Genomic DNA, 26,321 nt, shown 5'->3' on the forward strand with positions numbered 1-26,321 from the left:
GTTCACCAGGATGTTACCAGGGCTGGAGCGCTTCAGCTATGAAGAGAGACTGGGCAGGTTGGGTTTGTTTTCCTTGGAGCTGAGGAGGCTGAGGGGGGACATGATTGAGGTGTACAAAATTATGAGGGGCATAGATAGGATGGATGCTGAGGAGCTTTTTCCCTTAGTAGAGGGGTCAATAACTAGGGGGCATAGATTCAAGGTAAAGGGCGGGAGGTTTAGAGGGGATTTGAGAAAGAACTTTTTCACCCAGAGGGTGGTTGGAGTCTGGAACTCACTGCCTGAAAGGGTTGTGGAGGCAGAAACCCTCACAACATTTAAGAAGCATTTGGATGTGCACTTGAAATGCCATAGCATACAAGGCTACGGGCCAAATGCTGGAATATGGGATTAGATTAGACAGGGCTTGATGGCCGGCACGGACACGATGGGCCGAAGGGCCTCTATCCGTGCTGTATTACTCTATGACTCTATGACTCTATTATTCTCCTTCTTCGTCTAGGCAGTGGATAGGCATAGTCCACCTGACCTATACTGCTCCCACTTCCAAAAGAAATCAGTGCTCACACCAACTGCTCCACTTCTTTTTTTATTCGTTCATGGGACCTGGGCGTCGCTGGCAAAGCCAGCATTTATTGCCCATCCCTAGTTGCCCTTGAGAAGATGGTGGTGAGCCGCCTTCTTCAACCGCTGCAGTCTGTGTGGTGAAGGTGCTCCCACAGTGCTGTTAGGGAGGGAGTTCCAGGATTTTGACCCAGCGACGATGAAGGATCGGCGATATATTTCTAAGTCAGGATGGTGTGTGATTTGGAGGGGAACTTGGAGGTGGTGGTGTTCCCATGCGCCGGCTGCCCCTGTCCTTCTAGGTGGAAATGGTCGCAGGTTTGGGAGGTGTTGCCGAAGAAGCCTTGGCGAGTTGCTGCCGTGCATTTTGTATATGGTACACACTGCAGCCACGGTACGCCGGTGGTGGAGGGAGTGAAAGTTTAAGGTGGTGGATGAGGTGCCAATCAAGCGGGCTGCTTTGTCCTGGATGGTGTCGAGTTTCTTGAGTGTTGTTGCAGCTGCACTCATCCAGGCAAGTGGAGAATATTCCATCACACTCCTTACTTGTGCCTTGTAGATGGTGGAAAGGCTTTGGGAAGTCAGGAGGTGAGACATTCGCCGCAGAATACCCAGCCTCTGACCTGCTCTTGTTGCCACAGTATTTATGTGGCTGGTCCAGTTAAGTTTTTGGTTAATGGTGACCCCCAGAATGTTGATGGTGGGGGATTCGGCAATGGTAATGCCGTTGAATGTCATGGGGAGGTGGTTAGACTCTCGCTTGTTGGAGATAGTCATTGCCTGGCACTTATGTGGTGCGAATGTTACCTGCCATTTATCAGCCCAAGCCTGAATGTTGTCCAGGTCTTGTTGCATGCGGGCATGGACTACTTCATTATCTGAGGAGTTGTGAATGGCGCTGAACATTGTGCAGTCATCAGCGAACATCCCCATTTCTGACCTTATGTTGGAGGGAAGGTCATTGATGAAGCAGCTGAAGATGGTTGGGCCTAGGACACTGCCCTGAGGAACTCCTGCAGCGATGTCCTGGGGCTGTGATGATTGACCTTCAACCACCACAACCATCTTCCTTTGTGCTAGGTATGACTCCAGCCAGTGGAGCGTTTTTCCCCCCAATTCCCATTGACTTCAGTTTTACTAGGGCTCCTTGATGCCACACTCGGTCAAATGCTGCCTTGATGTCCAGGGCAGTCACTCTCACCTCACCTCTGGAATTCAGCTCCTTTGTTCCTGTTTGGACTAAGGCTGTAATGAGGTCGGGAGCTGAGTGGTCCTGGCAGAACCTAAACTGGGCATCAGTGAGCAGGTTATTGGTGAGTAAGTGCCGCTTGATAGTGCTATCGATGACTTAAGTTGGTCTTAGTTATTTTGCTTTGTTGGGGCGGGGGGGGAGGAAGGCAAGTAAATTATTCCCAAATATATCACTCGCTCTACAAGGCATGATATATTAAAGGGAGAGGAGTGACCAGTTCTTGCTTTTGTCATGATTATTGTCTCAAACATTACTGGTCATTTTTCACAAGGAAAACAGTTAGTCCTTTCAATGGTTCATTGCATTTCCAAGTTGGCTGTCTGGTGCCACCTGTTAATGCAGGGCCAATCACTTTACGGGTGTCAAGATGCCCATTAATCTTATTAAAAGCCAAAGATAGGTATGAAACGTAATTTAAAAGAATAAAATCAATCAAGAATGGGACACTGGGTGAGGCAATTATCATTTCGCTCCTTGGAGCTGGATTCCAATCCAGCCAAACTCATGAGAGGAAAGTCTTTGCTCTCGCTTGGAGGGCGGCAGAGGTTGACCTGAGCTGAGCTTGAGATGATCTCAATTGTATGCTTGTGACAGTGGCCCGACACTGTGAGAAGCAGTCAGGAGCAAGTACAGGTGTCTGTAGGCAGAATAACTACAAGAACTGTTTTAAAACGCGTTTCCTAGTTGTGGAGATCTGCATTTAAATAATCTCTGGGCTCTTCTGCTTCAGGAACTCCGCCCTTCCGCCGTGAGCAGCTGACCACTGCTGCACTTCACTGAACCTGAATGAAACTTGAAGGGAAATTTTTTTACTGGGCTACAGGGGAAAAGAGCAGGGGAACAGGACTAATTGGATAGCTCTGCCAAAGAGCCGGCACAGGCACGATGGGCCGAGTGGCCTTCTGTGCTCTATCCTTCTATGATGCTATGATACCCATGTGGCCAGTCTAACTCCAGGAAACTTCAATGCACTTTACCGTTGGCTCTCACTTTGACAGAGTCAAACTTGGCTCAAGCATAACCTCCCTGCTCTTATATTTTATGCCTTGGCAAATAAAGGCAAGTATCTGTATGCCTTCTTAACCACTTTATTTACCTGTCCTGCTACCTTCAGGGATCTGTGGACATGCACTCCAAGGTCCCTCTGATCCTCTGCATTTCTCACTGTCCTACCATTTATATTGTATTCCCTTGCCTTGTTAGCCCTCCCCAAATTCATTACCTCACACTTCTCCAGATTGAATTCCATTTACCACTGTTTTGCCCACCTGACCAGTCCATTGATATCCTCCTGCAGTCTGAAGCTTTCTTCTTCATTGTCAACCACACAACCAATTTTTGTATTATCTGCAAACTTCTTAATCATATTTCCTACATTTAAGTCCAAATCATTGATATATACCACAAAAAGCAAAGGACCCAGTACTGAGCCCTGCGGAACCCCATTGGAAACAGCCTTCCAGTCACAAAAACGCCCTTCGACCATTACCCTTTGTTTCTTGCCTCTGAGCCAATTTTGGACCCAACTTGCCACTTTGCCTTGGATCCCATGGGCTTTTACTTTCGTGACCAGTCTGCCATGCAGGACCTTATCAAAAGCCTTGCTAAAATCAATATAGACTACATCAAACGCACTACCCTCATCAACCCTTCTTGTTACCTCCTCAAAAAATTCAATCAAGTTAGTCAGACACGACCTTCCCTTAACAAATCCATGCTGACTGTCCCTGATTAATCAGTGTCTCTCTAAATGAAGATTTATCCTGTCCCTCAGAATTTTTTCCAATAATTTTCCCACCACTGAGGTTAGGCTGACTGGCCTGTAATTATTCAGTCTATCCCTTTCTCCCTTTTTAAACAAAGGTAGCATGTTGGCAGACTTCCAGTCTTCTGGCACCACACCTGTAGTCAGAGAGGATTGGAAAATGATGGTCAGAGCCTCTGCTATTTCCTCTCTTACTTCTCTTAACAGTCTGGGATACATTTCATCTGGGCCTGGGGATTTATCCACTTTCAAAGATGCTAAACCCCTTAATATTTCCTCTTTCACTATGTTTATTTCATCTAATATTTCACTCTCCTCCTCCCTGATTGTGATGTCTGCATCGTCCCTCTCCTTTGTGAAAACAGGTGCAAAGTATTCATTAAGAACCATACCATGTCTTCCGCTTCCACACACAGGTTACCTTTATGGTCCCTAATAGGCCCTACTCTTACTTTAGTTAGCCTCTTGCTCTTAATGTATTTATAAAACATTTTTGGGTTTTCCCTGATTTTACTTGCCAATATTTTTTGCTTTCCTAATTTCCTTTTTCATTTCACCCCTGCACTTTCTATACTCCTGTAGGCTTTCTGCAGTATTGAGTCCTCGGTATCTGCCATAAGCTTCCCTTTTTTTCTTTATCCTACCCTGTATGCCCCTTGACATTCAGGGGGCTCTAGATTTGTTAGTCCCACCCTTTTTCTTTAAGGGAACATACTTGCTCTGAACCCACACTATCTCCTCCTTGAATGCCTCCCACTGCTCTGACACTGATTTACCTTCAAATTTCTGTCTCCAATCTACTTTGGCTAAATCACCTCTCAGCTTAGTAAAATTAGCTTTTCCCCAATTGAGAACTTTTATTCCTGGTCTGTCCTTGTCCTTTGCCATAACTACTCTAAATCTAACTGAATTATGATCACTACCACCAATATGCTCTCCCACTGATACCCCTTCCACTTGCCTAGCTTCATTCCCTAAAACTAGGTCCAGAACCGCCCCCTCTCTTGTTGGGCTTGCTATGTACTGGCTAAAAAAGTTCTCCTGAATGCATTTTAAGAATTCTGCTCCCTCTATACCTTTCACACTAATTTTATCCCAGTTAATATTAGGGAAGTTGAAATCCCCTACTATTACTGCCCTATTTTTGCACGTCTCAGAAATTTGCCTACATATTTGCTCTTCTATCTCCCTCTGACTGTTTGGGGGTTTATAGTACATTCCCAGCAGTGTGATCACCCCTTTTTTGTTTTTCAGTTCAACCCATATGGCCTCATTTGATGATCCTTCAAAGATATCCTTCCTCCTCACAGCTGTAATTGATTCTTTAATCAATATTGCGACGCCCCTCCTTTTTTATCCCCCTCTCTATTTCATCTGAAAACACTGTAACCAGGAATGTTGAGCTGCCATTCCTGCCCTTCTTTCAGCCATGTCTCAGTAATAGCTATATTATACTCCCACGTGTCTATCTGTGCCCTCAGCTCATCTGCTTTATGCCCTAGACTCCTTGCATTGAAGTATATACCATTTAGCACTGCCTTTGTTTCCTCTGCCTTCCAAACTCGCTTACTGATTTTCTGCCCTCCATTTCCAACTTTGCTTCTCTCCCTTCTGAATCCACTCTCAAGCTAGTTTAAACCCTCCCCAACAGCACTAACAAACCCCGCAGTGAGGATATTGGTTCCGATCCTAATGAGGTGCAACCCATCAGACTTGTACAGGTTCCACCTCCCCCAGAAACGGTCCCAATGCCTCAGGAATCTAAAGCCCTCCCTCCTGCACCATCTGGAGTATTTTGTCCAATTCTGGGCACCACACTATAGGAAGGATCTCCAGGCCTTGGAGAGGGTGCAGAGGAAATTTACCTGAATGATACCAAGGATGAGGGACTTCAGTTACCTGGAGAGACAAGAGAAGCTGGTGTTGTTCTCCTTAGTGTAGAGAAGGTTCAGGGGAGATTTAATAGAGGTGTTTAAAATCCTGAATAGTTTTGATAGAGTAAATAAGGAGAAATTGTTTCCAGTGGCAGAAGGGTCAGTAACCAGAGAACACAGATCCAAGGTAATTCGCAAAAGAACCAGAGGGGAGATGAGGGGAATTTTCTTTTACACAGTGAGATGTTGTGATCTGGAATGCACTGCCTGAAAGGGTGGTGGAAGTAGATTCAAGAGTGACTTTCAAAAGAGAATTGGATAAATACTTGAAGCGGAAAGATTTGCAGGACTATGGGGAAAGAGCAAGAGTGTGAAACCAATTGGAGAGCTCTTTCAAAGAGCCGGCACAGGCACGATGGGCCGAATGGCCTCCTGCTGTGCTATAAGATTTGATGATTCTAAGTCAGGAGGAAATGGCTTCCAATTGACTTTCTTCGCAGGAAATGTAGCGGGCGCCATTCTAGCACGATAAGTGCCTCCAAAAACAGTGAGGAAAATCACAGCTGATATCGGCCCAGGAATTTGGGTCTCCACGGGTGAGTACGCATGGGGTACTCACCCGTAGGCCCGATGGAAGTGCCGGTTTCCTGCATGCACTGCGCATGCGCGGGAAACCGGCACTTTCGTTCCTCTGAACGAAGAGGTTCAGAGGTCGAACGCGTGCGCAGGAGAGGCTGCGCGTGCACATCGAACTTCGTTTTTTTTTGCTGGTTTTCCCGGGAGGATAAGCCTGCAGAATTTAGAAATATAAAAAGCAGGCGTATGGCCTGCTTTTTACAAGGTGAATTAATTAAAATTAAAACATTTTTTCCACAGGATTATTATTTTTAAATACTTTAAAGCAAGGTAAGTTTATTTTTAGCCCCGTTAGAAAATAAAATTATTTTTTTCAAAAAGTTAAACTATTGTTTAAAATAGTTATTTCATGTAATTTATAGTTTATTTAAAAAATGTGATGTTTTTAAAAAATGTATTTGAAGATTTAGTGCTATTTTGGGGCCGTAGTATTTATAAGTCTTGACAGCACTTCCTGTCAGACTTATGAATGGAGCATTCCCTGCTCCAATTGGCTGCCCATGGCCCACGTGATCCTAGGGGACGCTTTGAACTAACTGCGCCCCTGGGATACGCAAGCACTGCGCGCCGGCAGCTGGACCAGGCCCCGGATCGGAATTCCACGGGGGCCCACAGCTCAATGGCCAGTGCGCAAGGTAAGTGCAGATCGGGGGCTTGCACCCGGGGAAGCCCCCGACCCGAATTTCTGGGCCGATATCTTTTAACAAGGGGGGAAGAGCAATGAAGACACTTATATCAGCAGGTCTCCATAATCACCAGGATTTGGTAACAACTTTCTTGTGTCTGGAATGCACCAAAAATTAGTAAAACACACACATGGATTTGACTGTGTTTATTTGCAATTGAATTGGCCAACATATAAATCTGTTCCGCCAGTACATTGGGACTCAGGTTTTAAAGAGACAGAATCTCTTGATCTTGGATTACATAGTGTAAGACTGACAGCTACTGGAACTCTCAACAGTGTAGTATGCTTTTTTTTAAATTTTGCCACAGCAAAAGTCTTGCTATAATTAGTTTTGTGCAGGAAAAATGGCCAACACGGCCTACTTGCAGGTCCATGTCTTGATTTTCCTCTCAGTGGACAGGAATGGCTTGCTGCTGGTGGCAATCCGCCTATCCTTGTCCACTACTGTTAGTGCTTAGCAGATTTTAACATTTCCAGGCATCAACCTGCCAGTATTGTACTGGCGTTTTATCCAGAAGTGTGGCAGGGATGCAAGGGGTGATAAGTTTGGCCCAGCAGTAAGAGCAAGGTCTGATCACAAGGGAAGCATCTGTGTTCAACACTCTTCTATGTTACTTGGACACACAACAGGAGTCGTCTTCTGCTGAGACTAAAGCTCCAGCCATGTGGGCATGCAGAGGTGAGGGCAGTCCTGGCTAAATCACAATTTTGCTAGCTTCACCTTGACTGGAATTGAAATAAACATGAAACTCAGGAGTGGTGGAACACCCTGTCTCACCCTACCCCACAACAGGGAATGGTAGCATAGTGGTTATATTACTGGACTAGTAATCCGAAGGCTGAGACTAATGATCTGGCAACGTGAGTTCAAATCCCACCATAGCAGCTGGGGAATTTAAATTCAATTAAATAAATCTGGTATTAAAAAGCTATCATCAGTAATAGTGACCATGAAATGACCAAATTGTTCTAAAAAGCCCATCTCTTTCACTAGTGCCCTTGAGGGAAGGAAATCTGCTGTCCTTATCTGATCTGGCTTATAGGTGACTCCAGACCCACAGCAATGTGGTTGATTCTGAAATGGCCTAGTGTTGTATTCAAAAAGGTGGCTCACAACCATCTTCTTGAGAGCAATTAGGGATGGGCAATAAATGCTGGCTTTATCAGCAACACCCACATCCAATTAATAAAACAAACACAACCAGCTTCTATTGGTGACAAGGCTGCACCACTAACGTTTGCAGAGCAATTGTATGCTCTTATCTGTTAAAACATGCACAAAAACCAAGTGGTCCTCAAGAGATTTTGCTGGGTTTCTTCATCCTCATAACCTCTCTCTTTTATTTTAATCCCTCTGTAACTTAATAATTATCATACAAGCTCTTTGTGCCGAGGGAACTAGAGAGTCTAAGTTGGAAACTGTCTGAGGACCACTGTATGATTGGCCAACAGGAAATGTATCCTGAGTTGGCCAATGTCCATTTTGTCTTTCTCGGTCAAGACAGAGCTGCTGACCTCCACTCAGTACTCCACCTAGTGACCAGACCGAGAGCCAAGAAAGATGCCAGGAAGTGGCAATAAAATGAATTGTGCCCGTAATTTCCAAGTCATGCCAAGCAGAGGCTTCTGTTCACTTCTTAGCATCCAGTTATAGAACAGAATGTGACATAGATCAGAGAAGGTTAAGATTAAGGCTCGCCATCTCTTCCCTAGGCTGGGGAATACTACATAGCACCAACTAGAACTCTTCTATCTTCCTGTTAATACCTAGGGGGTCTTTAAAATCTATGCTTGGTATCATCTAATTGCTACGTCTTGATTTATCTCGTCTTCTCTTCTATCTTTCTCAGTTCTGCTCTAAGGCCTTGGGTCTTTAACTAGCTTTATCAATGGAAAAGAAACTGTACCAGAAACCCAGTATCCTTATGCTAAAAAGTACCGCCTGACTTCCCTTCAAACTCTTAACTTCCTTGTTTTCAAACCTGTGCCTCGAAGGCATGGAAGAAAAGGGAAAAGGTAACATTTATTTATATAAAAGTTTTGCAGTGGCCCGTCACATTTCAGACTGAAACACCCAAAATAAAAATCAGAAATGACCAATCTTTTCAAAGATAAAGAAAAATGATAAAGAATGCCTGTTTCTCTTGACCTGGTGAGGGTGTTGAGAGAAGCCAAGCAGCTGACAATCTACAGAAACCTCCGTCAAAATTAATTAGCCTTTAACCTGTTTAGACCACCTCCCCACAGGAAGTACCTGGGCAGAGGTCTTAAAGGGACAGATAGGCCAGGTTATCGGCTAAACATTACAACTGTGCTCTAACCCCAAAATACCCGTCACCACCATCTTGGGAGATTAGCTCGTAACATAACAGATCTCTAGACTCTACAATCCAAGAAATCAATCTTGTCTCTAAGATTACAGAACAAAGTTTCTCAGAGTTTAGGAGAACAAAACATTACTTAGGTTGTTTACATATAAAATACTTAATGCGTAAAATGTACATATTTAGAATTTTAAAAAACCATATGTATTTGGATTTCGACAATATCACTCAAACAGTTAAATACCCAAAAGTTGGCAGAATATTTGCAATCAGTGGCTTTCGAGCACTGAATTCATCCTTTTATCATTTATCCTTCAATACCTGTCTCGCCCTCACTCATTATAAAATTTTCCTTTGTTCTGCTCAATTTTCAAAACATGATTTACGTCATTTGTTGCTTAAAATATAATCCCTAGCTTCACTCAATAATATTAACTGCTTTAATCGAAAGGTCAGGAACGCAGAAGAACAGCATGAGAGTTCAAACTGAAAAGGTATCTCTAATTGGATTTTTTTGGCCTGGATTTTTGCTGTGCGAGGATGCAGTGGCTAGTGTTTAACTTCTACACGTATTCAGGAGTGCCACCAGCAGACACATTAATTAAAGAATCCACGAGTGGTCTTCTGCCATCCAAGAACATATAAGAAAGCTTAAGCCGAGGAAAGGCATTCAAATTAAAGGTACTACATACATATAAACATCCACCAATGTGGCTTTTAGTTTCCTTCTTCATTGTAGCCAGGAAGTTGCTTTGCATCACTTCCTGTTCTGGATTATGCCAGTCAAAGGATTGATTTATTTTTACTCTAGTTTATTCAGGTATGATCATATACACATACAGTAAAGTTCCTTTTAGTCTCTTTGAGAGCCTTATACAAAGTGTTTGCTACCAAAGGAATAATTATATATTTTTTCTTTTGATGTAGGAACCAAAAATAGTGTATATAGTAGAGCTGTGGCATATCAGAGGCCATTACAAAGATTCTCTACTGTAATTTAAATTAAAATTTTAATATGTCAGGGAAACGAACAACCTGGGCAGGTCAATGGAAGAGAAAGGCGAAGTCTAAAAAACATTGTGAAATACCTACCATTTCATTTTTCCTTTTTTTTATATATCTCTTTTAGTTTTGTAATTATCAAGAGGGAGCGCTGCACTGTCGGAGGTGCCGTCGTTCGGATGAGATGTTAAACCGAGGCCCCGTCTGCCCTCTCAGGTGGATGCAAAAGATTGCATGGCACTATTCGAAGAAGAGCAGGGGAATACTTGCCAGCATCCTGGCCAATATTTATCCCTCAACCAACACCACTAAAACAGATTATCTGGCCATTTATTTCATTGCTGTTTGTGGGAGCTTGCTGTGTGCACTGCGACTGCACTTCGAAAGTGCTTCATTGGCGCTTTGGGATGTCCTGAGATTGTGAAAGGCGCTATATAAGTGCAAGTTCTTTCTTTCACTCTTTGTTTCTTTGTGTAAGTGACAACCCAAGGGAACTATGGTAAGCCCTACCATGCGATGTCCCTCAACCTGCCAAAAAGTCTTATGCTAAAGATCCACAAGAAGGGCTATTAGGTAAACTGAAAGCTGTGGGGATGCGGGGTAAACCGTGGGAATGGATCAGAAATTGGCTGAAGGGTTTGGTTCAATGAGTATCTCACGACTGCTTCCAATTAACGTAAGTGACCTGGATTCAGAAACTCAATGCAAAGTGGTCAAATTTGCAGACGATACCAAACTAGGAGAGGCAGTGGAATTGGAGGATGCAGCTCAGAAATTACAGAACAATTTATGCAATTGTGCAGTGTTGGACAAAATATGAAATGTGAGTTGAACAATGGCAGATGAAATTTAATGCAGACAAGTGTAAAGTAGGAAGATATTGAAATAGCTGAGGATGAAGCTGAAAAAGATCTAGGAGTCTTAGTAGACTCAATGCTATGTCCAACCAATCCAGAGCAGCAATCAACACAACTAATAAGATGTTGGAATAGCCAAAATGGTAGAATATGAGTCAGAGGAGGTAATGATCAAACTTTATAGTTCTCTGGACAGACCGTCTAGTTCTGGTCGGCAAGAGCTGGTCAAGTGCTGGAGGCTGTGCAGAGAAGGCTGACTCTCAGTGCCAGGGGGCCTGGGTTACGAGTAAAGAATGAATAGACTTGAGCTTTACACCATAGAACGGAGCCTTCTCAGAGGTGATCTTATAGAAGTATATAAAATTGTTAAGGCTATACAAAAAGTAAACCCAAAATGTTGCTTTAAATTAAACTGTGGGAGTAAAACTAACATGTTCACACTAGTAAGATAACTCATATCAGGAAATTCTTCTTCATTCTGCTTTACACAAAGTATGATCAGTGTATAGAACAGACTCGATAGAGTAGTGGAGGCAAAACCCCTGGAATCAATTAAGAAACTAGGAGAGATGTTAGAATCTCTATGGATGGACAAATTAAGATGAGCCAATATTCCTTCCTCAAATTTTCAGCTTATGAATTAGGACAGTTTTCGTTTTGCTTTGAATCCATTCTCACTAGACCAAATTGAATTCACGTAGGACCCTTACAATTAGCAGAGAGACAAGACTTTCATCTCATTGGGCAAGGCTGGATTTGTATTCAGGTCTCATGGGTAAAAGCACAACGTGCTACTGCTGTACACCATCCGATCCCTTTTCATCGAAATGTCTCGTTCAGAAGATTCACCGACTTAGTTCATTCAAAATTAGATTGGTTCTAAAGCCGTGATGGGCTCAGTTTATCTAACACTGCCATTGCTGTTTGTGAATACACTTCAATATCAATAGGAAGGACATTAAGTACTGCAGTGTTTGACAACTGGGATTCCCTGCTTCCAGAAGGGACTTCGGATGACACAGGGGATTAAGGCAAATTCACTTTGCTGTCTAAGTAACAGATATAAACAGTAACAGTTGGCTTGGAGAGTGTTACAGGGGTATAACCTTCATAAACCATGACAGTGAATCTTGAGCATCTATACCGTCATCTGAGAAGGTGTTATAGCCTCAATCACATTCCTAGCTGTCCTTTTTTTTCCTATATATAATTAGTTTTATGAGTTAAAATAAATATTTCTGAGCTTTCCCATTTCAATTTTCCAGTCATATTTTTATTATTAATGGTGGTCTTTCCATACTGCCTCCATATTCTGTCGTAAAGTAGGGGACGCGAGGGCGAAATCAAAGGATGGCTGTTACTACATTACAACATTAGACCCAGGTTATAATAGCATTAGGTGACAGGAAGAGAAGGTTTTGCTGAAAGATAATCCTGCCTGTTTTACAGAGAGGTGACATTCTTCGAACAATAAGAATGCACTGTTAGCTGAGCCACGTTGACTCCCTCCAGGGAGGGAGTCATTCAATTAAGTTGACTCATACATAGTTCAATGACTTATGTCTTTCTTTTAGTTATTCTAGAATCTAGGTCGCTCCTCAATGCCCCTAGCCAACATACAATAAAGGTTGCCGTTTGCCTGTAAGCTTTCTATGAACCAACTGTCAGGTGACTATTGGGTCGGTTCCCTAAGGGATAAATACAACACTTACTGGGAATTTTAAAGGGTGGTTCTTAATCCAAATGATTAAAATAGACACCGAAAAACAAAATAGCTTCTTGAAGACAAAGGGTGCTGATTTAAAGTTACCTGAACAAAGGGGTGTCACTGTAATTGTAGAGCACCGTTTCCCTGCTGTGATATTATATCTGACACAGTTACATTAGACACTTGTTAAATAGAGCTATCATATTCCAATGCAATTAGCGGCAGACCAATCACATGGATCTTAGTATTATCCAATAATTGAAATCTTTGGACACTGATTTTCAGTCTTTCTCTTCCCATGCTCATGTCATAGACTAATACAACACAGAAGAAGGCCCGTGTGGCCCATCGTGCCTCTGCCGACTCTCTGAAAGAGCTATCCAATTAGTTCCCCTCCCCCTGCTCTTTCCCCATAGCCTGGCATATGTTTCCTTTTTAAGTATATATCCAATTTTCTTTTGAAATTTACTATTGAATCTGCTTCCACCAGTGTGTGTGTTCCAGATCATAACAACTCGTGGAGTAAAAGATTTCTCCTCATCTCCCCCCTAGCTTTTTTGCATTGGCTTATAACCCACTCGAGCATTCATAATAGTGGGTAAAACATTTCTTGTTAAAAAGAAAATGCCATTAATGCAACCCAAGAGTATAATAAATCATTATACTGTGCAGTTTTGGGTGCCACAATTGCTTTCATGTACAATGTAGGTCATAATTTGTCAAAACAGCCTTCAACTTTAACTGCAGTCGATATTTTGTAGGCTATACCATAGGAGCGACCACTGGGGGGAGGGCATGGTGGAATTGGTGACATTAAGAGCACCTCCCAACCCTGCGACATCTACTACCAAAAGGAGTAAGAGCACCAATGCCATGGGAACACCATCACCTTTAAGTTCCCTTCCACATCACACAGCATTGGGACATATATTACCATTACTTCATTGTTGCTGGGTCAAAATCCTGGATTTCCCCACCTAACAACATCATGGTTGCACCTTTGCTCTAAGGATCACAACAGTTCAAAGAGAAGGTCCACCACCACCTTCTCTGGGCAACGAGGGATGGGCAACAACTCCCTCCCTAACCACTGCAGGAGCACCTTCACCACACGGACTGCAGCGGTTCAAGAAGGCGGCTCACCACCACCTTCTCAAGGGCAATTAGGGATGGGCAATAAATGCTGGCCTTGTCAGCGACGCCCACATCACGTGAACGAATAAAAAAAAACAAATGTGGCCTTGCCAGTGTCGCCCATATCCCGAGAAGCAAATATATTTTTAAAAATGTTTTAATTGCCCTTGATGTTTCCCTCTAATTCTCTAAACATGGTCGCTCTTCTTGAATATACTGTTCCAAACAAGGACTGAGAACATCACAATGCCTTACTGAATATACTGCAGCTTGAAGGCTTTACATCTCTATTTGTGGGCTGCTATACAATACCTCTGACCCAGCCGGAATAAATGCAGACAGAATTAAGAATCTACACAGTTGCAATGCATTACCAAAAGTACCTTTATGCCTTAGCGACATCAATGAAACATTCACTCATTAAAACAAACATAGCTGAATAACCTATCAAATGTTGAACCCTCGCCCACCCCCCCCCCCAATAAAATCAGGGGTTTAAAATGTGTACTCGGATACAAAGATAGTCAGTCTGATCACTGAGCTCCCTCGGAAGTTGATCACGGTGTTCACAGTGACCATTTCAAGGTCCAGTACAATTTCTCGCGGTCCTCTGACTGGACGTGTCATCACCACGGTGGCACTGACGGGCCCAGTTTGCTGTAGGTTTGGGAAGAAGGCAAAAAAAACAAAAACCGGCTTATTTATTAAGAGTGTGGGTAAACATTTAACATTGCTCATTTTAATTGAGTACTGCGTCCTTGACAATTAATTCTTTCAGGAAAAAACCCCAATTTCTATAGTATCAGCATTTTCCAATTCCACTCGCCACGCAGGATTAAACATTTATATAATGTCTGCCTCCAAGAGCATTTTTCCTCACTGTCGGTTGTATTTAGGGAGGTGGGGGTTGAGGAGACGGGTGTTTTTTGAAAGGCGATTTTGTAAAATGTACCTCAGCAGCCAACATGGTAGGCTTCGAAGTGATTGTTTCAGAGTGGTTATTCTTGGCTCTGATGGGAGGTAAACCTGCCCTAAAACTCCTGGGGGGCTGATTTTTGTCAAATAGTCAAGAACTGGTGCAAAACTTGCCAAAATAAAAGTGCACCAATAGCGTACTATATTGGTGGGTTCGTATGTTTGTATAATTATTCACAGCGCCAGATTTGGATGTAGGGTTACCAACTCTGGTTGGATGTATTCCTGGCAGTTTCATTAAATGACTTCCTGCCTCCAGCTGCCCCGCCCAGTCTTTTCCCCTGTATCCAATATTATTATAACTAAGTGTTCAAAGAAATTGAAACTCATAACTTTTTTAACACCCCTGTAATTTTTTTCTCCTGGGTTGCTCGCAGCGGTGTCCCGGAGATTAATCTTCAATTCCTGGAGACTCCAGGGCAACACTGGAGGGCTGGAAACCCTACTTGGATGTGCGTGAGGAGTACACTGGTGGCGGCAGCAGAAAATTGCATACGAATGACATTTAAATGGATTCAGACAATGGAAAAGAAGTGGCAGAACAGTGGGTCAAAATTCCCAGTGTTTTTGGAAAGGCTGATGTAGTGTATGTAACCTGTACCACCTTAAGAGGATACCTTAAGGTGATGCACTACTTTTTGATGGCTCCTGTACATTGTAGTACCGGTGGTGACCACACCGGTATATAAACCCTGTGGAGCAAAGTGTATTCTAGTTCAGCCCTGACCCTCAGTTACTAAAGACCTGTTTAAGTATTTCTGTTGTCTGTGTCCAGTTATTCAGCATAACTACACTTGGAAACACAGACTCAACAGTGGCGACGAGTCTGATCTTACCTAGCGGCAGTTGCATCAAAGGAAGCTTCGCCTCTGAAATGGGCGTCGAACAAGGACATCCACCCTCAACATCCTGCTGGGCACTGCATAGCACGGGAGGCAATCGGGAACCCGGGTTGGGTTCTGGCCACGAAGTCTAACATCACTGAACATCCCTTCGACGACAGCAGCGGGTAAGCCCGATCGAGCGGCACGGGGGGAAGTCGGCCGAGTTGTCAGTAAGAGAAGGGGAGGGAAACGACGAAAAGGGCGGAGAACACGACCGCAGCCGGTGTCAGGGGCCGGACTGCAATCGGGGCAGAGACGCGCAGCAGCCAGAAAAGCGTTTATGTCCACAAGGACCGCGGGAGCGGCGGGAAACAAGAGCAGCAGCGTCGGGGAAAACAAAGGACCGCTGGGAGGCGAGAACGGCAACAGCGCAGTAATCGCCATTTTTAGTCGGCGGGGGAAGAAGACAAGTGCGGGAAAAGCCGCCAAGCGCGGGAAGCCGCCATTTTGAAAAATAAAATAAAATAATAAGCATAATCCGAAGGAAAGGAAACTCAACAAGGATGCCAAAAACGGGTAACATCACTGCTTTTGATAGCGATGTGGAAGATTGGGCCACTTATGTGGAACGCGTTGAAGTTTACTGTACAGCGAATGAGGTACCGATGGATAAGAAAGCACTAACCCTATTAAACTCGATGGGTGCGAAGACGTACGGGTTATTAAGGAACCTTGTAACACCAGATAAACCGGTAGGAAAGAGTTTCGCGGATATTGTTACTATCCTGCAAGAGCATTTAAACCCCACGCCACTACTGATAGCGGAACGATTTAAATTCTACAAAAGAATTCAACTTAAAGAGGAAAGCAACGCTGAATTCTTAATCGAACTGCGCAAGTTATCAAAGTACTGTCAGTTCGGTACAGGACTAGCAGACGCACTGAGAGATAAGTTTGTGTGTGGGCTCATAAGGGAAGGAACCCAGAAGTGACTGCTAGAGGAAAAGGATCTTATGCTGGACAAAGCTTTCAGCATTGCAGCATCGCACGAGGCAGCAGCACGAGGCACTGCAGAAATGCAGCAAAGGCCATTGGAATTCAGCACCAATGAAATGGCATTGGGCGCAGTAAAGTGCTATCGTTGCGGAAGGGCAACGCATGACCAGAACCAGTGCTGGTTCAAAGATAAAGAATGCAGGCAATGTGGCAAACTTGGTCACATAGCGAGAGTATGCCGGTCAGGAAAGAAGACCAGCAGCAAAAAGTCGCCGCAGGAGAAGTACAAAAAAGTACACAAGGTGACAGAGAACAGTTCGGATGAACAGAAGACGGATTCAGACTCCAGCAGAAAGGAACTGGGTTGTCTAAAAATACATAATGTGGGTAACACAGCAGACCACCAAACTATCTGGGTCATGCTTCGGATAGCAGGAGTCCAAGTGAAGATGGAATTGGACACTGGATCGGCATTGACGGTCATGAATAAGCAAGATTACAAAAGGTATGTGTTACCTGATGGAGGTCCGCCACTACTGGGACGGGAATGGATCCGGAGAATAAATGTGGACTGGCATTCCATACAAGCACTAACTGTAGATTCCTGTGAAGAGGACGACGTCAAACCTAAATGACTGTCCAAAATATTGGACGATGCTAAGGAGGTGTTCCAACAGGGACTGGGAACACTGAAAGGAATTATGGCAAACATCAAGGTTGAAGAACATGCAAACCCAAAATTTTTCAAAGCCAGACCGGTACCTTATGCGATACAACCTGCTGTGGAAGCAGAGCTGGAAGGGCTAGAACGTTCAGGAGTACTGTCAAAGGTGGACTGGAGCGAATGGGCCACACCCATTGTTCCCGTCATGAAGCGTTCGTTGAGCAACAAGCCGGGGGAACCTGGGAAGGTTTGCATCTGTGGCGATTTCAAGATCACTGTTAATCCGGTTCTTCACACGGTGCAATATCCGCTTCCGCGGATTGAAGATATCTTCGCTTCGCTGTCTGGCGGGAAACACTTCACCAAGATAGACCTGGCGCAGGCGTACCTACAGATGGAAGTTGATGAAACGTCATGCCAGTATCTCACGATCAACATACATAAGGGCTTATATCGGTATAATAGACTGGTTTTTGGAGTGGCATCGGCTCCAGCGATTTGGCAAAGGGCCATGGAGCAGGTATTGCAGGGAATTCCAGGCACACAATGCTACCTGGACGACATTCTGATTACAGGAGATGATGATAAGGAGCACCTCGCGAATTTGGAGCAGGTGCTCACCAGATTGAAAGAATATGGACTCAGAGTTAATCGCCAGAAATGTGAGTTCTTTCAAAAGCGAATCTCGTACTGCGGCCACGTCATTGACCAGGAGGGGCTCCATAAGTCACCTGACAAGATCGAAGCTGTTGTGAAAGCTCCCGCTCCGGAAAATGTATCCCAGTTGAGGTCGTTCCTTGGGTTGGTTAACTATTACCACAAGTTTCTTCCAAATTTATCCACGGTGTTACACCCGCTGAACACTCTTTTGCAAATGGGAGTACCATGGAAGTGGAGCGAGGATTGTAAGCGGGCTTTTCAAAAAAGCAAGGCACTGATCACCTCTAAGGAAGTGTTGGCTCACTTTAACCCAACGCTGCCTATTCACTTAGCTTGTGACGCTTCTCCATATGGTATCGGGGCAGTGCTCTCACATAAGTTGCCAAATGGCTTGGAAAGGCCAGTCGCATTCGCATCCAGATCATTGACCTCCGCAGAGCGCAACTATGCTCAGATAGATAGGGAGGCTCTCAGCCTTGTGTGGGGAGTTAAGAAATTTAACCATTACCTGCAAGGCCAAAAGTTTATGCTGCTGACAGATCACCAGCCGTTGGTTTCCATTTTTAACCCTAAGAAGGGTGTTCCGGTTATGACGGCGCAGAGGCTTCAGAGATGGTCCCTTTTCCTAGGGGCACATCAATATGATATCGAATTCAAAGGTACAAAGCAACATGGTAATGCAGATGGGCTGTCGCGCCTGCCACTACCTACAGCGGAAGAGGCACCGGCAGTTGACCCTGTCGAGATATTTCACTCGATCATCATCGAATGCTTACCAGTCACCAATGCGAGTATTGAGAGAGAGACCCGAAATGACCCGACACTGTCTCGGGTCTACGATTTGACAGTGAAGGGATGGCCAGCACATGGCGACCCACTGTTACCAGCATTCTCAGCCAGACGAGAACAGCTGTCCGTCTGTCAAGGAACATTGATGTATGGAACAAGGGTGATTATTCCTCCTAAATTAAGGGAGAGAGTTCTGAAGGAACTGCATGAAGGTCATCTGGGGGGAGTCAAGATGAAAAGCCTTGCTAGGGCTTATGTGTGGTGGCCAGGTATCGACAAACAAATAGAGGATCTGACTAAAAGCTGCTCAGGGTGCCAAAAAGTTCAAAACGCACCTCCAATTGCACCGCTGCATCCGTGGGAATGGCCTTTAACCCCATGGCAACGTGTGCATATCGACTTTGCAAGTCCATTCATGGATTCCATGTTTTTGATAGCGGTAGACGCACATTCTAAATGGCCAGAAGTGATTAAGATGTCGACCACTACCTCTGAAAAGACGATCGCAGTTCTAAGAACCATATTTGCAAGGAATGGGTTGCCGGAACAAATATGTTCAGACAACGGACCACAGTTCGTGTCAGAAGAATTCCAGAAATTCATGAAAAAGAATGGGGTGAAACACTATACATCTGCCCCATATCATCCGGCTACCAATGGGTTGGCCGAGAGATTTGTACAAACGTTCAAAAAGGCGATAAAGGCCATGAGCGAAGACCATATTCCACTACAACACAAGGTGGACAATTTCCTGATGGCATATCGAAACGCCACGCATGCAGTGACAAATCAAAGCCCTGCCATAATGTTCTATAACAGGAGGTTGCGGTCCCGGTTGGATTTGTTAAAACCCAATGTGCATAGGGAAGTCGAAAACAAGCAATTCCAGCACGTAAATAACAAGGCCACTCGGAGTTTCGAAATAGGACAACCAGTGTTGGCCAGGGACTATAGGAATGATAAATGGCAATCCGGAACAATTCGTGCCCGACAAGGACCCTTGATGTACACGGTAGACGTTGGAGAGAACGTAATACGACGTCATGCTGACCAACTTGTGGAATCGAGAACAAGGGTCGACCCCATGTCTACGGCAGAGACACCAGTTGAAGAAGTTATTGAGCCTATAGCATCTACCTCAGACTCGTACGTACATGATGATGTTCAATCCATAGGAGATCAAATGGATGAGTCACCCCAGCAATGAGAACCAGAGACCCCTGAAAGGCGTTATCCGGCCCGGATCAGGAGGCCTCCTCAGTGACTGAATCTTTGAACAGTTTTGTGTGAAAGTTGTATATATGTTATCCATGTATTGTTTAAATTGGGGTGTACACTGTTAAGCTAAAAGGGGAGGAATTGTAGTGTATGTAACCTGTACCACCTTAAGAGGATACCTTAAGGTGATGGACTACTTTTTGATGGCTCCTGTACATTGTAGTACCGGTGGTGACCACACCGGTATATAAACCCTGTGGAGCAAAGTGTATTCTAGTTCAGCCCTGACCCTCAGTTACTAAAGACCTGTTTAAGTATTTCTGTTGTCTGTGTCCAGTTATTCAGCATAACTACATTTGAAAGCACAGACTCAACAGCTGAAAAGTCATTTCAACCCACGGGAATGCTTTGCCAAGGGTGTAAGGGGAGAGGCCTACAGAGTGATAGCCAAAAGTGAAGGAAAAGGAAATCCAATGATCGGGCAGAAGTCTATGGCGCAGCCCAGCACACGACCCTCTGTTTGATGGCTAACGAAGTGGAGGTGGTGCTGCAGACGTTGGCTGCGAGGAGGGTGGCCCTGTTTGCCACTCCATCGCACCATCGCAGTAGTCAGCATCGCAGTGAGCCTGGAAGGAGGTTGGAAGTCACACCTGACTCTTACTCTCACTGCGTGTCAGCTGCGAGTGCCCTTGAAGCAAATGGGACAACTCTCACCCGGCCCGCTGCTGATTCAAACTTGTTTTGTTTTTAAACCCTAAAGGTTGGAGGAAGGAGGAAAGACTGAGGAAATTAGTGAATTCTAGAGCTAGATTGGAGAGACTGTCCAGTTTAAGTTAATTTGAACACAGCGAGGGATGTAGGGAGGAGGAACTTATAAGGAACAAAAGAGGAAAACTCAGAATCACCGACCATGATAATAATTTCAACAAAGTAGAGAAAGAGAAGAAAGGTTGCAAAAGAAAATGGGAGAGGTCAGAGGTGAGAAAGGGGTCACCCATCAGAGAACAGATTTTTCTCGTATCGCGTCTAAGAGTGCAAAGAAGGTGCTAGAAGAGCCAGTCCATATATGGGAGCAATATACAGTCTTGGATGGACCTGGACTTTATAGAGAGTTAGAAGTTGTGTTTGGAGAAAAGTGTTTGGCACAATAGAAGAAACCAAACTTCTTAGAGGTGGCTTTAGCAACATAGGACATGTGGGAGTTCCACGAGCTCAGACGAGATAGTGAGGCCAAGAATGTTGATAGATCAAGAGGTCAAAGAGTGGAGCCATCAGAGGTAGGAGGTGGTAGCTGTTGATTGGACTTACAAGGGAAATGAAGAAACTGCCTTCGAAGAATTGAAAGAAGAAGATATTGTGTAATAAATCCAACATTTGATCCAAATTGAACTTGGATTGAGCTTGTCACGTCTATTTCAGAAACACTTTACTAAGCTAATGCTCCCAAAACATATTTTCTTTTTAAGCGAGATATTCAGATGCTTTTCTTTTGCTTTCTCAAGTGCAGCTACAGAAGCTTCTACAAGACCTTACCCTCATGTAGAACTCCCTGCCTTCATTCCCAGATTTGATCTGGAAGATGTAGTAGGCACCTGGGTAGCGGGTTGTGGCCTGCATTTGGAAGATGTCTGAAGGCACATTCCTTCCTGAGACAATGTCCATGTATTTGTACAGAATAGTGAATGGCTGATCTGTGCAGCCTGGGTTTTCCCCATGACACATACAGCGGCTGCAACACAAGTGAGGAAATAACATGTCAGCGGATGGATTCAAAATGAGATGCTCCTCTACCTATAAATGCATCAGAAAAGAGCGAGCTCATTTGATTTACAGTTTTTTCACCCATTTATTCAATTATTTATTTTTATTCATTCCTGGGATGTGGGCAACGCTGGCAAGACCAGCATTTATTGCCCATTCCCAATTGTACTTGAGAAGGTGGTGGTGAGCCGCCTTCCTGAACCAGTGCAGTGCGTGTGGTGAAGGTACTCCCACAGTGCTGCTAGTGAGGGAGTTCCAGAATTTTGACCCAGCTACGATGAAGGAACGGTGGTATATTTCCAAGCCAGGATGGCGTGTGACTTGGAGGGGAACTTGGAGGTGGTGGTGTTCCCATGCGCCTACTGCCCTTGTCCTTCTAGGTGGAAGAGGTCACGGGTTTGGGAGGTGCTGTCAAAAAAGCCTTGGCAAGTTGCTGCAGTGCATCTTGTAGATGTAAACATTGCAGTCACGGTGCGCCGGTGGTGGAGGGAGTGAATGCTTAAGGTGCCAATCAAGTAGGCTGCTTTGTCCTGGATTGTGTCGAACTTCTTGAGTGTTGTTGGAGTTGCACTCATCCAGGCAAGTGGAGAGTATTCCATCACACATAAAATGCTAACAGGACTAGACAGACTAGATGCAGGAAGGATGTTCCCGGTGGCCGGGGAGTCCAGAACCAGGGGTCACAGTCTAAGGATAAGGTGTAAGTCATTTAGGACAGAAATTAGGAGGAATTTCTTCACCCAGAGAGTGGTGAACCTGTGGAATTCTCTACCACAGAAGGCAGTAGAGGCCAATTCATTAAATATATTCAAGACGGAGTTAGATATATTTCTTAAGGCTAAAGGGATCAAGGGATATGGGGAGAAAACAGGGACAAGGTACTGAATGTGGATGATCAGCCATGATCTCATTGAATGGCGGAGCAGGCTCAAGGGGCTGAATGGCCTACTCCTGCTCCTATCTTCTATGTACATATGTATCTATGTATACTCCTGACTTGTGCCTTGTAGATGGTGGAAAGGCTTTGGGGAGTCAGGAGGTGAGACACTCGCCACAGAATACCCAGCCTTTGACCCGCTCTTGTAGCCACAGTATTTATGTGGCTGGTCCAGTTCAATTTCTGGTCAATGGTGACCCCCAAGATGTTGATGTTGGGGGATTCGCTGATGATAATGCCATTGATTGTCAAGAGGCAGTAGTTAGATGCTCTCTTGTTGGAGATAGTCATTTCCTGGCACTTGTGCGGCGCGAATGTTACTTGCCACTTATCAGCTGATGATTGAGAGTAGACTGATGGGGCTGTAATTGGTCAGATTGGATTTATCCTGCTTTTTGTGGACAGGTCCTACCTGGGCAGTTTTCCACATTGCCGGGTAGATGCCAGTGTAATACTGTTCCATACTAGAACAGCTTGGCTAGAGGCGTGGCTAGTTCTGGATAACAAAGCTTGATTCACACATTGAGTAGAATGCACCTATATTCTCTGGAGTTTAGAAGAATGAGAGGTGATCTTATTGAAATGTATAAAATTCTTAGAGGGCTTGACAGGGTAGATGCTGAGACGCTGTTTCCTGGGCTGAAGAGTCTAGAAACAGGGGTCACAGTCTCAGGATAAGGGGTCGGCTATTTAGGACTGAGATAAGGAGAAACTTCTTCACTCAGAGGTTTGTGAATTTTTGGAATTCTCTACACCAGAGGGCTGTGGATGCTCAGTCACTGAGTATATTCAAGACAGAGATCGATAGATCTTTGGACATGAAGGGAATCAAGGGATATGGGGATAGGGCGGGAAAGTGGAGTTGAGGTAGTAGATCAGCCATCATCTTATTGAATGGCGGAGCAGGCTCGAGGAGACGGATGACCTACTCCTGCTTCTATTTCTTATGTTATTTTGTTCGTAGAGCCACTGCTTCATTTTAAAAAGCCTTCCTTTGGTTACTTTTTTCCTATCAAATGCAGATAGTGGGCAAAATTGGAATTTGAACTTGGGCCTCTACGGCGAGAACCTAAAGCTCATTATCGATGTCCAGTTACCGCTGCTAGAGTAAACACGTGTGAACATTACTAGGTTTAGCTATAAATTCCCCCTCTCCCCCAACAATCATATAGTATACTAAGACTCACGGGAGGTCATTTTTACTTTGGATGATAGTGTAAAATGGGCGATATCCATTCAGCCGCCCGTTATACATCTCTCTCCAAACTCAGCGGAAATGAAAAACAGGAGAGCTAACAAGACAGACTTGCATTTATATAGCGCCTTTCATGACCTCAGGACATCATAAAGTGTTTTACAGCCAATGAAGGACTCTTGAAGAGTAGTCACTGTTGTAATGTAGGAAACACGCACAGCAAGCTCCCACAAACAGCAATGTGATAATGACCAGATGGTCTGGTTTTGTGAAGTTGATTGAGAGATAAATATTAGCCAGGACACCAGGGATAACTCACCTGCTTTTCTTCGAAATAGCACCATAGGATCTTTTACATCCACCTGAGAGAGGGCAGACAGGGTCTCGGTTTACCGTCTCATTCAAAAGACGGCACCTCCGACAGTGCTGCACTCCCTCAGCACTGCACTGTAGTGTCGGCCTAGATATCTCCTATTTTACCCTATCGCCCGAAGTCAAAATGACTCCCCGCTATTTATCCTTCCTAGCCCAGGGACACTGAGATTGGTTATAGCAGCATTGTCCCTGACCCGGCTGAGATGGGTTAGAGAACATTGAATGAACCTGGGTCCTTCCTAATCCGTATAGCTCAGTGCAACACTGTGAATTACAGTTACTCACAGGGCCTTTTCAACTTGCAGCGGTACGGCAATTTTGTTTCTGAGAGGTGACTAATATTATTCATGAAAATACTCAGGAAATCAGAGAAAGATGTGACCCTACAAGAAGCTTGAAAGCCCAGGTTTATTCTATGGTCTATGCTAAGCTAATGGACCTCAGTCTGGGCAACGGTATGGGTGTTACAACGAATCCTGTCTCAAATTACTCATGATCGTTGCAAATTTCTTTTAAAACTTTTAATATCTGTGTATTATCAAAAACCTTAGGTAGGGTATGGACTTCCTGTCCACAAACCTAACTTTCTGTTGTCATGATTTTTGGTCATATTTTTTGTGTCAACATTTACCATTGTATATTGTTATGTCAACAGTTCTCATTTAATTTTGCTGCGTCAACTGTCACAATATAATGGGCTCTGGCCACTAGGTGGCTCTGTGAAGTGAATCTTTGAAGTTTCTTTCCCAACTCCATCACCATCTTGTATATGTAAGGCAGTTTATTCACTGGCTGTGAGCAATGCCACGGGCAATTAAGTAAGAAAATACATTATTTTTTTTTAGCTGCAGGCATGTTTGATCAAGCGGCAGTCACCAGTCATGGCATTGTACAATTTCTCGATTTGCAAACCCGGCAAAGTATCTTGGGAGACATAATTCAGCTTGTTTAAGGAGAATAACTCAGTCAGTTCTTGAAGGGTCACATCTTACCCTGACTCCCTCTAAAAATACTGATCGTCACTTCTTAAGAGTTGACTATACACATTATACGTGAGCCAGAAAGCTATACAGCCCAGTGTACAAATGCACAACAATGTAACCCATCCCAGAATGGATTGGATGGACAAGGAGCAATGGCATTTCCTGATGCGTAAAGTGAATTGTTACAAGATGTATACATATATTTTTTTTTTTTTACAACATTTAGCAATAATACAGAAAGCATAATGGTTATGAGCAAACCGTTGAAGTCTCCTATTTTTTCCATGGGTTAGTGTCCCCTGTCAGCTAAAACGCTGCTTTACAGTTCTGTTGTCCACCAGAGTACTTACTTGTCATTCAACTGTATATAAGGATCCTGACAATTCACTTGCACCAGACACTTGTAGCCTCCCGGAATGTTGAAGCAGATCTGCTCTTCTGTACATGTTTGATTACCGGTCTCACACTCATTAATATCTAACGAACAGAGAAATATTTAGACATATTGGGGGCGAAATTCAGTAGGTTAGCGCCCCCAGTTAGCACCTGGTGGGGGCGCTAATGGGGCGCTCAGGCAGTAGCGCCACAGCGGGGCGAATCCCACACCGCACAGCAAATTCGCCAGCCCTGTAGCGCCGGCAATAACAGTTAGCGCCTCGGTCCCTTTCGCCATGCAGATCGTGACGTCAGTGAGTGTGCAACGCTCGCTGGGCGCCCAATCTGCAAACTTCAGTAGCGCCCCCTCCTGCCTTACCGCCTCACGCTGACAGTGCCAGGGAGCGGAGGTGTGAACCAGCTGGCTGGCAGCTGGTGGGGCGTTACTTAAAGGGATGCACCCCAGCTGTCAAGGAACTTCCGTTATGAGTGGCAGAGAGCGCAGGATGTATCTGCAGCCAAATAAAGGTTGCTTAGTCCCCGGAGTGTTGAGGGTCATCAAAGTACTTTGCATTTCATCCTACAGCATATCACCGAATCATTGGGGGCTGGTGTGCAGACTCCAGTGACCCTCCCCTTGAATGGCTGGAAGGTGCCTGCGCCAATGCTCACTCCCAATTACACAACACTTCATATTCGTTATCGCTTGGAGCCTAACGCCACTCACCAACGCCATTAGCGCCTGATTTGGCGCTCCCCTGCATT

The 26,321-nt window shown here is 44.5% G+C and overlaps 1 protein-coding gene across 2 annotated transcripts in view; it reads right to left on the minus strand.

The window, feature by feature from the left end:
- Positions 1-6,914: 6,914 nt before the first annotated feature.
- The window catches only part of fbln5 (fibulin 5), a 121,874-nt gene continuing 102,467 nt past the window's right edge, over positions 6,915-26,321 (minus strand). For both annotated transcript variants that reach the window (XM_086002728.1, XM_086002727.1), the window contains exons 9-11: positions 25,532-25,658; positions 21,464-21,659; positions 6,915-14,461 (exon numbers count right to left, since the gene is read on the minus strand). In XM_086002728.1, the coding sequence (XP_085858854.1) occupies positions 14,300-14,461; positions 21,464-21,659; positions 25,532-25,658 (485 nt within the window). In that variant the 3' untranslated portion in view covers positions 6,915-14,299. The remainder of the gene's footprint in view (positions 14,462-21,463; positions 21,660-25,531; positions 25,659-26,321) is intronic.

This window comes from Somniosus microcephalus, chromosome 12 (assembly GCF_052327205.1).
Source record: "Somniosus microcephalus isolate GS21.2 chromosome 12, FLI_Smic_1.0, whole genome shotgun sequence".
Classification (NCBI taxonomy): domain Eukaryota; kingdom Metazoa; phylum Chordata; class Chondrichthyes; order Squaliformes; family Somniosidae; genus Somniosus; species Somniosus microcephalus.